The 15971-nt window shown below is 35.5% G+C and overlaps 1 protein-coding gene across 1 annotated transcript in view; it reads right to left on the bottom strand.

The window, feature by feature from the left end:
- Positions 1–13459, bottom strand: part of LOC103523959 — a 125079-nt gene extending 111620 nt beyond the window's left edge. Inside the window, exons 1-4 of the mRNA XM_026833181.1 lie at positions 13167–13459; positions 12688–13007; positions 11864–12505; positions 11464–11688 (exon numbers count right to left, since the gene is read on the bottom strand). Of these exons, the coding sequence (XP_026688982.1) occupies positions 11464–11688; positions 11864–12505; positions 12688–13007; positions 13167–13246 (1267 nt within the window). The 5' untranslated portion in view covers positions 13247–13459. The remainder of the gene's footprint in view (positions 1–11463; positions 11689–11863; positions 12506–12687; positions 13008–13166) is intronic.
- Positions 13460–15971: the final 2512 nt, after the last annotated feature.

Consider the following 15971-nt stretch of genomic DNA (forward strand, 5'->3'; position numbering starts at 1 on the left):
CCTGGGGGATGAAGGTTAACACGAAAAGAATGAGGAACAGCGCCGCAGGCAAAAATTGTGAGCTATACAATCATGGAGTAATTTTCGTGGTTGCTCAAATAATGGGATATTGAGCAATGGGATACAGAGGTCCTCGCAAATCTTACATTAGATACAAGACATTGTATATTTTCTTCGTTACCGTTCTAATGTATGTCAACATCCTATATCTGTTGCAATTGACTCTTCCACTGGGAAAATTGAGAAAAACAATTGGAAAATTGTATGATATACTTAAAGCTTTTAGTTACAGTTACAGCAGGAGGCATTTAATTTAAGTCAATTAATAGAAACCTCATGTTGAATTCGTGGATGTGCTAGATTTACACAAAGATTTCCAGTGAAATAAAACCATGTAAAAAGAGAACAACCATGATGCAGCCCAAGATAAGAGTAGAGATACCCCCCAAGTCCCAAGTATGTACATAGAGATGCTATCTTTTTATTGATAGATACTCGTATTATTATAGAAATATAATACCTCCTTAATAATCCTCATTTAATTGGTAGAAAAAGAAGAAAAGAAGCCAATGGAAAAGATAGGATAGAGTAAGAAAGAGAAGAATTGGTTAGATTGACAGGTCGGATTTGGCAACGTACAGATAACGGCTTGACATCCTCGACAGTTTCTGTCTCTCTCCCCTTCTATCTTCGAGTATCCTTTTACTTTTTCACTGAAAATATTTTCTTCCCTCTCTTTCTTCGATTTCTCTTCAAACATCAATTGAGCTTTTAAGATTTTTCGTCATTTTGAAATGAAGAAAAAGTATCCATCAGCATTTGAAAGTCAAACATTCTTCTCCCATCTCTCTTCTCTCCCCATTTTCTCCAATATGTTTTCTCCTTGTTGCTCTCGTGAAAAATCTCCTCATACTTCACAGTGGAGACATAAGACAAAGGTGTTATAAATAATTCATTTCACTTGAGAAAGACACAATGGATGGGCGGTGCGGTGGTGGAAATGAAGTAATGGAGAAGGAGTTGGGGAAACTGTTGTGAATAAAAATGACCGAAACATTTAGCAAAGAAAATGTCAAAGCAATGTTAAAAAACGAACAGATGTGAATAATGAAAGCTTTCCATTCTTTTGTCATAAAAATGTCAGAAAACAATTTGAGCGTTTGTGTTTTGCTAAATGAGTACCTTACACTGTCATGTTTTTTGTAGTCCTCACAATATAAATTACAACAGAACATAGGTACTCATATCACGTTCTATCTTATCACTAGACTAACAAAATGGACATACTTTCGTATTTCTACAACGAAAGTCAATATTGGCCTAAAAGACCCTAATAATATCGGGGTGTCAAGCTTTAATTGTTCGAGTTTTTGAATCTCATTATTTTATTATTGGCTTTCTAGTTTTTTATGAGTACAAACCAGTCTCATTGGACGTGTGTAGGTAATTACAAATTATATTATTTATTTACATATCTACTGTGTGAATTTTAAACCAATACAGATCACATCGGAATTGGGAATATACATCCAATATACCTACATATAAATAAAGTCTTATGTCTTGTACAATAATTACAACTTACCACGTCTTTTAACAGTGTGCATGAGAATTTGAAATCACATGATGATAACACAAAGTATTCAGTAGGTAGGCATTCAATATTTAAAAGAAAATAAAACGTTTTATTTTTTGTTTTATTAGATATTTTTATAGAATTAGTATATTAGCCCACATTCTTTATTAGACCACGTGGCGGGGAATATAATAAAACAAATAGCAAAATTTTAAAATTAGATTCAAAGGGGAGGTCTAATTTTTATTTTACATATACCTAATTCGATTTTATTCTTTTAAAAAATTCCGTAAAAAAGCCAACTTTTCTCGAGAATCAGAGTAAGAAAAAAATCGCGTTTAATACACGATGTTTTCGATTCCACAGACGAAAAAATTTTCCTCCGCTCCAGCTTACATTCACCGTGTCACGGCGTGAACTGAATAAATTTTCCACAATGTACCTATTGTAACCCTTAATAAACATTTTCCGACTAAATCAACCCTCCATCAGGTTCAAAAGAAAAACGAGTACGATTTCCCGAGACTGTGTGCTCCTATTTTGTTTTGGTTCGAAGTGTGTTATTTTCTTTTATATATTCTTTCATCTATTTTTATTTATTCTTTCGAATGGAAATGGCAAAGTGGAAGAAGAACAACCTACACAAAACAAGAATTTAGAAAAAGCACAAATTATTGTTTTTTCATCGAAATATTCCTATAGTCCTTAACAATTTTGCTCATAAGTTTGACATTATTGAAGCATTTGTTCAAATTAAGTAGGTAGGCACCTAACCTAATACCCAAATCAATTTCCATCAAAGATGAAACATTTCTATTACCCTCCATACCAAGAATAGAACAGTTGCGCTTGCTTGAGTGATGTTTCAAAGTCATAGAGCAGGAAAAATGAGGACCAATGGAATTTTTCTTTTTCTCCTACGACTTCTAGATCCCGAGATAAAACTGTAAATATCCAACGGTTCAGTAGTTCTTCCCGATCGGAAGAACTTTTCGGACATACTATGTAACAAAAGCGGCATAGGAGAAAATATTTAAATTGCAAATGATTTCTGTTTTAGCTTTTAAAAAAATACACAGCATAATACAATAAACTTTGAAACATCACACAAGTAAGCGCAACTGATCTATTGTAAATATCCAACGGTTCAGTAGTTCTTCCCGATCGGAAGAACTTTTCGGACATACTGTGTAACAAAAGCGGCATAGGAGAAAATATTTAAATTGCAAATGATTTCTGTTTTAGCTTTTAAAAAAATACACAGCATAATACAATAAACTATAACAAGCATAATACTACGTTGCGTTTGATACCTTCAGATCAGGCTTGGTCGTACGAGTACAGAACGAATTATTAGTTTCTTTAAACTTAAATTGACATCCAGGACTGTAGGACCGGTGAATATCTCTAACTCATTTTATTACAATAGATTAAAATAACAATCGTTACATTAACTTGGTATTTCTACGGTTCCATTACAATAAGTTTCTACTTTCGACAAAAAGTTCAATTTTCTAAAATTGACATCCAGGACTGTAGGACCGGTGAATATCTCTAACTCATTTTATTACAATACATTAAAATAACAATCGTTACATTAACTTGGTATTTCTACGGTTCCATTACAATAAGTTTCTACTTTCGACAAAAAGTTCAATTTTCTATATCCAGGACTGTAGGACCGGTGAATATCTCTAACTCATTTTATTACAATACATTAAAATAACAATCGTTACATTAACTTGGTATTTCTCATTCAGGACTGTAGGACCGGTGAATATCTCTAACTCATTTTATTACAATACATTAAAATAACAATCGTTACATCAACTTGGTATTTCTACGGTTCCATTACAATAAGTTTCTACTTTCGACAAAAAGTTCAATTTTCTACACGTGATGCCAACCAGCACCTAGATTTGCTTGCAATGGAGAGAAGTTTTCCGGGAAGAGACAGTAATTAATAAAATTAGTATTAGTTTTACCATTGGAACTCGATATTTGGAGAAAGAAGAGTACCAAAAGATATGGAAGTGAGCGGAATGTGAGATAGAGTCAAAGAGGAGGGAGAGTGTGTAAGAGAGAGGGATAGGGAGAGATAGTAATAATTACTTTGTGACCTTTGGGAGATCCCGTGTTATTATTTACTTGTAAAATTTCGAATTATGTCCACACTCATTTGTGAGAAATGTTCAGGAAGCTGTGGACGAAACAGAACAGGGATCTTTTTACAGAGGGCTAATTTTGTAGATATTCGTTATGTTTTCTGGGTTTTTGCATACCATTTCATTTGGTTTGCACACTGAACCATTCCTTAATTAAAAATTGTAGGACAATTTTAAAAAGACGTCGCAGCATAAAACCATCCCTTTTTGTAACAGAGCCCGGTCTCGAGCGGACCTAAAATCACTTGATTGAAAGCAACCTCTTTTTCAACTTCTCATCTTCTCCTTTTTTCAACTTCGCATCTTCGGCCTTACTTTGTTCAAGGTTCACAAGTTATTAAATTACCGGAGATAGACGTGACAACATAAAACCATCCCTTTTTGTAACAGAGCCCGGTCTCGAGCGGACCTAAAATCACTTGATTGAAAGCAACCCCTTTTTCAACTTCTCATCTTCTCCTTTTTTCAACTTCGCATCTTCGGCCTTACTTTGTTCAAGGTTCACAAGTTATTAAATTACCGGACATACACATACCGCATACATATTACAGGTGTCGAATGGTAAGGGGCCCTGGTAAAATATACCCTCCTGGCCTCTTCTATAAACTCAACCTCCAGCTTCGAGAATATGTGTCATAAGGCCTCCAAATAACTTTGACATCAAAATAACTTTCGTATCTCTCTCTGTGTCTCTTTTCAAGTTCATACGAAATTGTCATGTGCTTGACATAATGAAGTCATCCGTAGCCTCCTAACCCCTAACCTTCATTTTCAAGTCTTTTATAATTCACATCCCCAGAAATAACACAGCTACCTTTTACTGTTTCTCATAGACATGATTCAGTATTCACATCCAAGAAAAGAGTAAAATAAGCTGGGCCCGTCCCTCCGGAAATTATTTAGCCCGTAGTTTATTCGATCAGTACCTATGTACCTATCTAATTTGTTTAATATTCAGTTTACTATTATTCTTGATTTGATTTTTCGATTTTACTTTCATGCAATGATTTAAAATCAAGACTAGAGCCCGTTCTCCCTTTATTCCCAATATAAGGTTCAAGTCACCCATCCATTTATTGGCCTTGCTCGGCGTAGCTTAACATAGGTGACGCTAAAACCGGTCTTAAAATAACGACTGAAGTGTTATCTAAAACTTTCTCGCTTTGAGTTCATAGGTCGTCGCGACAAATTTCAAGATCAGAGCTCATTTGTGTGAGAAAATGTGAAAAAAATCCCCCCCAAAAACCAGTTTTTTGGCTTTATGGTTTTCTGGACGAAATTTGCAACACCATTTTCGTGTTCCTGGCAAAAAGACCTTTAATTTGATATATAGGTCGACCAGGTTTGGATAAGTCCTTCTATGGGGACAGACTGATTGACCGACCGACTGACAGACACCGAAGCGAATACAATAGCTCGTCCACTATACCTTTTTTATTACTATCGTAATAATAAAGGAAGGACGGGGTAATGAAGAGTCTGCGATGAAGAGGGGATAGAGATGAGGAAGAGAAATGGAATATAGTTTTAACATTTCAAACTGGGATTCAGGAATTCACATCTTGTGTTTGTATAGAGAAATCATAGAGTAGTTCTTAATTTTCTTTCAGTAAAAAATGCTGGTAAATCGTTAACTTTGACGTCACGGCATACGCTCCCATAGGCAATCACGTCACATCAAATGTCCCGAGCAAAGCTCCCTCGCAGGCAAGGCATTAATGTGTTTGTGCGCATACGTTTCTGCGCAGTTCTTTCTGAACATTTCAAACTGGGATTCAGGAATTCACATCTTGTGTTTGTATAGAGAAATCATAGAGTAGTTCTTAATTTTCTTTCAGATGTTCTTCTTCTTCTTCTTCTTTTTTGTACTTTTTTAGGTTTTTAGGGCTTTCCGCATTGTAATAAAACATAGGAATTCTCATTGTAGTTTTAACATTTCAAACTGGGATTCAGGAATTCACATCTTGTGTTTGTATAGAGAAATCATAGAGTAGTTCTTAATTTTCTTTCAGATGTAGAGATGACACTATTATACAGAGAGGGAGATGAGGGAGGGAGAGAGACTTTCAGCATGAAAGTTGAGCAAATAGACTGTGTCATGATCGAACGACTAATTAGTGCGGAAGCGGACGAAAAAAACAACTGCGTAAAGTCTGACGTCACACATATTTGAACTCTTTCATTAGAACGGAAAATTAAAATAGAATTTTCGACCTTTCACAGTTATTTTTTCGGAGTTTTGACCTCAGATTTGGATTTTTCCCAACTTTTTATATAGGAATTGACCATTTATTTATAATTTTTACCCATTTGCAACTGCTCCGTTACCAAAGTTTTTTACATTTTGCAGTGTTATTATTCTCCACAAGATACCTATACAACATATAAAATTTATTAAAAAACTTATTATCTATGTGGAATAGATATAAAAAGGGAGACTAAATTTTATTTTTTATATTTTAAATCCTTGATGTAATGTGTACAGGTACACGAGATTTGTATACATTTTATGACAAAATCTCCGCCTCACTCATTTTCATTCTGCACTCTTCACATGTTTTGTATAGTATGCACCACAAGTCCTTCTTGACAAAACACCTCATCACTACTGAACAGCTGGAAAATTTTGCAATTATGATTGTTAGATGTAAACAGGCCTATAGCTAATCGTTTGACAGTGTCAGAAGGCACTCTTGGTTTGAATTTCTCGAGAAATGGCCATTTGTCCCACATAATGCAACTTCCAGGGAGTCAAACCTGGATTCAAAAACTAACGAAACGATTGGCCTTTTCCTACCTTTAGAAACAATGATAATGGAGCAGTTGCAGTTGGGTAAAAATTATGAATAAAAGGTCGATTCCTACGTAAAAAGTTGTGAAAAATCCAAATCTGAAGTCAAAACTCCGAAAAAGTAACTTTAAAAGGTCGAAAATTCAATTTTTAATTGCCGTTTTAATTAAAAAGTTCAAAGAGTTGTGACGTCAGACTTAATGTCAAAATGCGCAGAAACGCTTGCGCACAAACAAACAAAGCGGGAGTCATGAGTTATGACGTCATCGCCTACGGGAGCATATGTCGTGACGGCAAACTTTACGATTTATCAGTATTATTTAAATCGATTTATCTCGGTATCTAGAAGTCGTAGAAGAAAAAGAAAAATTCCATTGGTCCTCATTTTTCCTGCTCTATGACTTTGAAACATCACACAAGTAAGCGCAACTGATCTATTACTGTATTCCTTAATTTAATTTACTTACATAATTATAAAAAATGTTCTGTGAGTATTTATTGAATAAACGAGGCTTGAAAAGAACCTATCACTGGCTCTTGCAGATACATGAATCTCAAAGAAATATGTATCCGAAAAGACGTCGCAGCATAAAACCATCCCTCTTTGTAACAAAGCCCGGTCTCGAGCGGACCTAAAATCACTTGATTGAAAGCAACCTCTTTTTCAACTTCGCATCTTCGGCCTTACTTTGTTTAAGGTTCACAAGTTATTAAATTACCGGACATACCGCATACATATTACAGGTGTCGAATGGTAAGGGGCCCTGGTAAAATATACCCTCCTGGCCTATTCTATAAACTCAACCTCCAGCTTCGAGAATATGTGTCATAAGGCCTCCAAATAACTTTGACATCAAAATAACTTTCGTATCTCTCTCTCTCTCTCTCTCTGTCTATTTTCAAGTTCATACGAAATTGTCATGTGCTTGACATAATGAAGTCATCCGTAGCCTCCAAACTCCTAAACTTCATTTTCAAGTCTTTTATAATTCACATCCCCAGAAATAACACAGCAACCTTTTACTGTTTCTCATAGACATGATTCAGTATTCACATCCAAGAAAAGAGTAAAATAAGCTGGGCCCGTCCCTCCGGAAACAATTTAGCCCGTAGTTTATTCTATCAGTACCTATGTACCTATCTAATTTGTTTAATATTCAGTTTATTATTATTCTTGATTTGATTTTTCGATTTTACTTTCATGCAATGATTTAAAGTCAAGACTAGAGCCCGTTCTCCCTTTTATTCCTTTTAAGTCACCCATCTATTTATTGGCCTTGCTCGGCGTAGCTTAACATAGGTGACGCTAATACCGGTTTCAAGATCAGAGCTCATTTGTGTGAGAAAATGTGAAAAAAATCCCCCAAAAACCAGTTTTTTGGCTTTATGGTTTTCTGGACGAAAGAAGTATATGCACGAAATACGCGGAACCGTTTCTTCATTTCTCGTAATACTTTCTCTCTGTTCCTCCTTTATAAAACTAAAATATCACTTCTTCTGCACGAAATACGCGGAACCGTTTCTTCATTTCTCGTAATACTTTCTCTCTGTTCCTCCTTTATAAAACTAAAATATCACTTCTTCTTCCTGATCTTTTTCTTCTTCGTTCCCATCATCTTTACAATTTCTCCTTCAATTTTCTATTTTGTGTAGGCTTGAGTCTAGTCTATTTTTGTTTTGACGTGGGTATTAAATACTCTCAAGAAGTCACTTCCAAGAGAAATGAAATACTCATGTCAGCCGGATTTTCATTTGACCGAATCTCCAGTCTCCAGTTATATTTAAGGATCATTCCATATGAATTGTAAAGTATATGCACGAAATACGCAGAACCGTTTCTTCATTTCTCGTAATACTTTCTCTCTGTTCCTCCTTTATAAAACTAAAATATCACTTCTTCTTCCTGATCTTTTTCTTCTTCGTTCCCATCATCTTTACAATTTCTCCTTCAATTTTCTATTTTGTGTAGGCTTGAGTCTAGTCTATTTTTGTTTTGACGTGGGTATTAAATACTCTCAAGAAGTCACTTCCAAGAGAAATGAAATACTCATGTCAGCCGGATTTTCATTTGACCGAATCTCCAGTCATATTTAAAGATCATTCCATATGAATTGTTTCTTCATCTCCCTCTCTCTCCTCCTTCTCCTCAATCTCTTCCAATGTATACACTGTAAATACATTCTTCATTTCTCTCTCTCGAACTACAATAATAGATAGGGATTACAAAACAGATTTATTACTGCATGAGCTATTGCGTGAACTATGACTCTGTGTCATAGGATGCATGAGTAATTAGTAAATAGGATGATGTTGAGTTATCCCCCACATGTGAACTTTTGGTCCCAGGGGAACAATTTAAAATCAGTACGGTCAACACAAACTGTGTTGTAATTTGAATGCATCCATTAATTTTTGTCGTTGAAAATTCTGGAAGTATGTAGATGTATTTTCTTTTTCGATTGTGGTAAATATTACACACACTGGCGAAAAACGAATTTAATTCTCAACGGTGTTCTCAGTATTTTGTGAATAATTAGTAAATCCTAGGATGCTGTTGAGTTATCCCCCACATGTGAACTTTTGGTCCCAGGGGAACAATTTAAAATCAGTGCGGTCAACACAACCTGTGTTGTAATTTGAATGCATCCATTAATTTTTGTCGTTGAAAATTCTGGAAGTATGTAGATGGTAGATGTATTTTCTTTTTCGATTGTGGTAAATATTACACACACTGGCGAAAAACGAATTTAATTATTTAACGGTGTTCTCAGTATTTTCGACTCTCTTGGTATCGCAGAATAGGAGTACTGGCCTAGTGAGGACATAACGGTTGAAAACAATGAAAAGGATGATGTTGAGTTATCCCCCACATGTGAACTTTTGGTCCCAGGGGAACAATTTAAAATCAGTACGGTCAACACAAACTGTGTTGTAATTTGAATGCATCCATTAATTTTTGTCGTTGAAAATTCTGGAAGTATGTAGATGTATTTTCTTTTTCGCTTGTGGTACATATTACACACACTGGCGAAAAACGAATTTAATTCTCAACGGTGTTCTCAGTATTTTCGACTCTCTTGGTATCGCAGAATAGGAGTACTGGCCTAGTGAGGACATAACGGTTGAAAACAATGAAATATGTCCGTGCACGAAGCTATCAGACCTTTGTGAGGGTAGGAGGTGGGAAGAGACTGGGAGAGCTTTCTTTTATTCTTTAGCCTTTTGCTTAATTGAAAAATAATACTGAAACAAAGACATAGAACTTTTTAAGGTCCAACTAAGTTTCCAACACCATTTGACTCTCTGCATGATGCCCGAATTGACCTTGGCACCCCTAGAAGGAATTATTTGGACACAATACCTCTTAATGACAATGAATAAATGAAAGAAGGAGAGAAATCGAACCATTCCCTCTTTCGTTCTAATGAAAGCTCATGGTGTTCATAACAAATCTATTAGTAGAGTTGAAGAAGATGTACACCAGAGACAAATGACCTGTAGAGCAACATCCATGTTACTTGGAGTGACAAACACCGTGATGATATTTAAGAATTCTGTATTATGTATCTGTTTCATCATGTATTTATCCTTCAATTCATATAACTTACTGGTATTAGCTCTTGTTATTGACACTTTATTTTCATTTGTATGTTTCCTTTTAATTTTTCTTTTTTCAGACGATAAAAATGAGTTGAGCACTTTTTCAAAAGTAGTGGAAAAAGTCAATGTGTTATATGGTATACATTTTACTGGATTTCCAGCAGAAATTTCTTTAGTTGTTTGTTCAATCTCATAAGAGTCTAGAGTAGATCGTTCTGGTGATATATTCTTTCTATTTATATTTACAAGTGACTTGTCTCTTGCTTTTGGACCGTTATAATGAGGAACGTCAATGGTGAAGTTTATGGTATCAACAATTACCATGAATATTTTTTCAAGTTTTTCGTAGAAATCATCATTGCGCAGCTTATTGATTGAAGCTTTGAATTCCATATCCAAAACAGTCAGACTAGAAGAATTTATATAGGTAAATTCTGTTCTATTAGGTGTGGAGTTGGTTTTTAAAACAAGTCATGGGTCAACCCGTCAAATTTGGCAAATGTGGCCCAGTTAGCACGCAAGCTTACATCCAGGGGCTTGATTTTGACAGGATTTCCAAGTCTAACGTCTTAAACTTAAATCCAGTCCGAATTTTATATCTAGTACTCTTTCCATCGATTTTTCCTGAATTTGATCGCTTGAAAATCGCTGCAGTTCATTTTCAAATAATATATTCGAATTTATATCTAGTACTCTTTCCATCGATTTTTCCTGAATTTGATCGCTTGAAAATCGCTGCAGTTCATTTTCAAATAATATATTCATACTTGGATCATCTTCCAATTTTGTCGAGTTTTCCCCAGCTCTCTTGATTATGACTTCTTGGTCCAATCTGTGGTTATTTTCAACCAATATTCCTGGAATATCTAATCTAACAGTAATAGTATCTGTTAGCTTTTCTTTGTCCAATAATTCTTTTTCAACATTATCTTTTGATCCCATATGCATTTTTTCAATTTCACACATTTTTGATTCACTTGAAAATTTTACCGAGCTTTTTTCCGATGTCACATCTAGTACTTTAGAACTAGTTTCATTCATTTTCTCTTCTAAAAACTTCGAGCTTGACATTTCTCTATTTTCAACCATTATTGGTGTGTATGCCAGATCAGACAGCTTACTTGAGAATTGGTTTGAACTAATAAATTCCAAGCCCGGTTTGACAAAGCTCTCTGTCAAGGATTCAGGCATCTTCGAATTTCCTGCAATGGTATAAGTATTTTTTTTTTTTTTTTTTTTTTTTTTTTGTATTTATCTACCACACCTATATGTAATTATTTGTATCAGTAAGTTAATCGTACAAGTCAAATAAATATTCACCATAAACTTACCAGTGTAATCGAGGTTATTATTAAATGGTCGATTGATGATGTAAAATACATTGCCGAATGGATTAGCTTCAAGTTGTGTTTTTCGAGAGTTTCGTTTTATTTTGGTTTGCTGGATGTTTTTCAATACTTGAAATGATCTCAGTTGGGATTTTGAAACAAACAAATAATTTGTGTCATCAACAATCCAGGTTATTCTATGCGTGGATTTATGCCTGCGTATGCCACCTAAAACACAATGAAAAACATTAATTTCAGTAGAGATATGCTGTTGTAACCGATAGGTATTTTGGTATTGATATTCAGCTATTTACCTTACTTTCGATCTAGCTAAAATTACCTTAAAATTGTGTGATAAATGTTGTTTATATCACAACCGTTTTTTTTTTTTTTTTTTACATACTTAGGTAGAAGAAATAGTTTTCGGTAAAGGCAGGCAAGAGCTGATCTATGCTGTAGGCATGTATCAATTTGCTTGTGTTGACTGAATGGACAAAACGAATATTCTTGGCAACTTCTTCGATGAAAATATTGCTTTCAGTTCCAAAATAGACAGTCGAGTTTGTCTGAATTGTATTGGTGCATTGAGATGACATGTGACTTGTCTTTTCAGTAATACTTGTTCTTGCCCTTGGAATCCAGCGATTTTCATTTTCCTGAGTGACCGGCATTGGATTTTTTTCATATTGCATGAGCTTGTATGCCCTATACTGGTCCGGTATTGATTTGTCATATTGGGTCATGTTCTGAGCTCGTCCGATCTTCAGTTCAGTATAATGGGATCTGAGGTTTCTTCGATCTTCATTAGTATATTTTTCAATGTATGGCATTTGACTGAACTCTTCCTGGTCTACAGGGACTGGTCTTGTGTTTGGTGAACATAAACCAGACAACGATGGTTCGTGGTGTCTCTGCGGGTATTCAGGAAGTAGTTTACAGAATTTCACCACGATGACAATACCGTCACTTTCCTTCAGGGCAATATCGTAGGACTTGTACTTCTCGTTGAAGAACACATTATGAACTTCAAGAGGAAACGTCTCTCCTGTAATTTATAAATTTTATTAGTAGGTACAAGTCTTTAGGTCGTTCTGTTGCGTGCACGCAGAAGGTTCTGTTGCACAAAGAGATAGCAGGTAGGTATGGGTTCTTATACTTACTTACGAACTATTCAAACCTCAACATTATTTCTTGAATTCTTGATAATATGGATAAATGGGTACCTACCTTGCACAGCATGTTCACTTTCTCCCCAATGGAAGTGGGTATGATAAAAAATGTACTTCTCATCCAGCAGCGGTCCTCCAGTCAAGTAGGGTTTCTTTTTCCCCTGGTACCAGGTGCCTTTTACAACCGTCGTGTGTCCGGAATTGATGATTTTTGACGTGTAAGGTGGATTGCTAAAGTTCGTCCATTCTAGAGGCGGCAAAATAAGAGTCCAAGCCGAGTCCCTATTCAAATTCAATGGAAATGCCGGGAATGTATCCGCTCTGTAGATGTTGTCGCGCCATTTCCGAATACTGATTTTACTCAACGGTTTTGTGCTTCTGAGGATTAATATCAACAAAACGAATATTATTATGCAGAAGGTCAACCGTCAACCTTCACTCAACCTTTGCTATTTCTCTAGCAAGGGAAATTCAGGCTGGTATACCCCCTGTTTAAAGTCCCCCAGCCAGACAAACAATCTTAAATTATCAACTTACCTTGAACTGACAGTGGCAGCATCACTCCATTGTCCGATATTTTGGTCTTCAGGAGATTTGAACCAGTCCTTCAGTCGCATTGATCTGGGCAAAATAGTCTGTCCTATGAATACGTTCGCCCTAATAAACGCGTTTAATTTTACAAAATTTACAATTATTTACTATCAAAGTGGTTAAAAAACACACCATTTCACTTTTTTGTTGAAATTTTGTAACAGAATAAAAAGACTGGACATTTTTATTTCATTAGGAACACAAGGCCTTTGTTCCCGATTCCTACCTAGTTATTATCATTATCACAAAACTATGTTAAATTTTAGAATTTGAAAATAACAATAATTTTCTTTCACTGTCCTGGTCTTTTCTTCTTCTAAAGACAAAACGTTCGAATTTCATATTGAAATGGGAAGCCACAGTGGGGCAGAATGCACATTTAGCTGGAATTAATTGAAAAATATATGGTGAGCTAGAGCTATGAAACTTTACATACATACCTACATGAAGTAAACATATAATTGATTGCGCCGCTCTTACAAGTCGTTACAAGTCGTCTGTCAACGACTTGTCATGTTTTTTTTTTCTTCTTTTTTTAAGAGGTTTGACAGAGGGAACTGTAACTGCTATGGTCTTATTGTCCCGAAATCGAAGAGAGAAGGAAGACAGGATAGGAGATGTAGAAGGCTCTCCATGCCATACTTCCTAAGAGCTGGCCTGTAATGAAACCCAGTATTTGCTACTTTGTATTACAGATCGAAAGTCATACATTCAAAGATACTTAACGTAGTATTCCTCATAGCTGTCATAAGCACGAGATACATAATCCCATATGTACTTACGGTCTTCCAGCCTCTCTTACTTGCTTCTGGAGTTTCATTTTGTCTTTGCTTGCTTGGATGTACCATCTCAATCAGCTTGTCGTTGTTTTCAATAATTTTGCTCCTCAGTTTATAGTAGTGTAGAAGGCTCTCTATGCCATACTTCCTAAGAGCTGGCCTGTAATGAAACCCCGTATTTGCTACTTTGTATTACAGATCGAAAGTCATACATTCAAAGATACTAACTTAACGTAGTATTCCTCATAGCTGTCATAAGCACGAGATACATAATCCCATATGTACTTACGGTCTTCCAGCCTCTCTTACTTGCTAACGGCTGAATTTCAGTGTGGCATATTTATTTCTAGAGGTACGTCCCTACATTAGTTTTCAGTCAACATTTGAGCTAGATTAGTGCTTTATGTGAAAGCCATAGTTGTAAGGGCGAAAGTGACACTGAACCTGAAAAATGTCCGATGGTATACCAAAGGTAGTCTGGAGTTAATACCAGCGAACCGTCCATTTCTGGCTGATGAATCTACGTTGCTACCAATACCTACTGTTATGTATATTACTCAAATTTGTCAACAATGAATATACGTACGGAAAATAGGCAATTGGTAAACCATACCAAAGGTATCTATACCAAAATGTAAATTTTCACCCTTTACGTCAGTAAAAGTGTCTTGGTAAACACGTACCTACCTATGTACGTACTGTTATGTATATTACTCAAATTTGTCAACAATGAATATACGTACGGAAAATAGGCAATTGGTAAACCACCTTTACTGAGTCCTAACCTTACTGGGCATTAGTAAATGAGGGCACATTTTATTACCCGATCCTTATTAATTGTACCCCGGTGGGCGGAAGAATCTGTTATCAGTTAATCAGTAAGACAAATCATGTAGGCCCTAACTTGAATTTTATTCAGAGAATTTGTCACACAGATTTGATTTATTTTATATGCTTTACAAAGTTTACCGTACTTCTCGGTGACGATTAGTACAAGACCTTATCAAGCTTATGTTGTACTCCAATACCACTTCTCCTTGATGACAATATACGACCTTAACCTCTCACTCCTTCACACCTCTGCAATCTGCATCACAATCATTTTGTGAAAGAAAGTGAATATTATTACAATTATAAATTGCACACAATTATATCTTAGCAGTTAAAAGTACAATAACATCAATTCCATTTTCTTTTTCAGAGGACGAACATTATGTATTGGACGGGGTAGAAGTGGGAGCTATGGTTCAAGAGTTGGAGCACAATGAATTTTGTGAAAGAAAGTGAATATTATTACAATTATAAATTGCACACAATTATATCTTAGCAGTTAAAAGTACAATAACTTCAATTCCATTTTCTTTTTCAGAGGACGAACATTATGTATTGGACGGGGTAGAAGTGGGAGCTATGGTTCAAGAGTTGGAGCACAATGTGGATGATTTGGTACTACTCCGATCCAAACTCAGTGAAATTAGGAATGAACTGTGCCAGTTGAAAAGCTAATTTCCATGGAGAGCTATCTATTTACAAGATTAATAAAGCTGGAGAATAGAGGAGGCGTTAGATAGGATATGGAGGGGTAGGATTTGATTTATTCAGTGGGTCCATTAAGAGTGTATGAAGGAAGTGAAAATACAATCTGGGTGTGGTGTAAATTTGCAATAAATCGACACCTGCCACTCGTGAAACATCTTTAATTACGAGTTTAGGGATTTTTATTACGAATTTCTTTTGATACATTTAAATGTGTCGTATAATAATTAAAGTCTATAAATATTACCATTCTCGTCATACCCTAAGTCCTAATTTTAGGACATTTATTTTGTAGTCCCATACAGGGTATGAGAGGGGTTTGTATGCTCATTTGACCGAGTCCTATATTTTCTTCCCGTGTTCAATCCTATACAAGAACATTTTAATTTTCACTCCACATGTAGGTATTGGCAACAGAAACATTAAGAAACTAAGA

This window comes from Diaphorina citri, unplaced genomic scaffold, assembly GCF_000475195.1.
Source record: "Diaphorina citri unplaced genomic scaffold, Diaci psyllid genome assembly version 1.1 scaffold86, whole genome shotgun sequence".
Lineage (NCBI taxonomy): Eukaryota > Metazoa > Arthropoda > Insecta > Hemiptera > Psyllidae > Diaphorina > Diaphorina citri.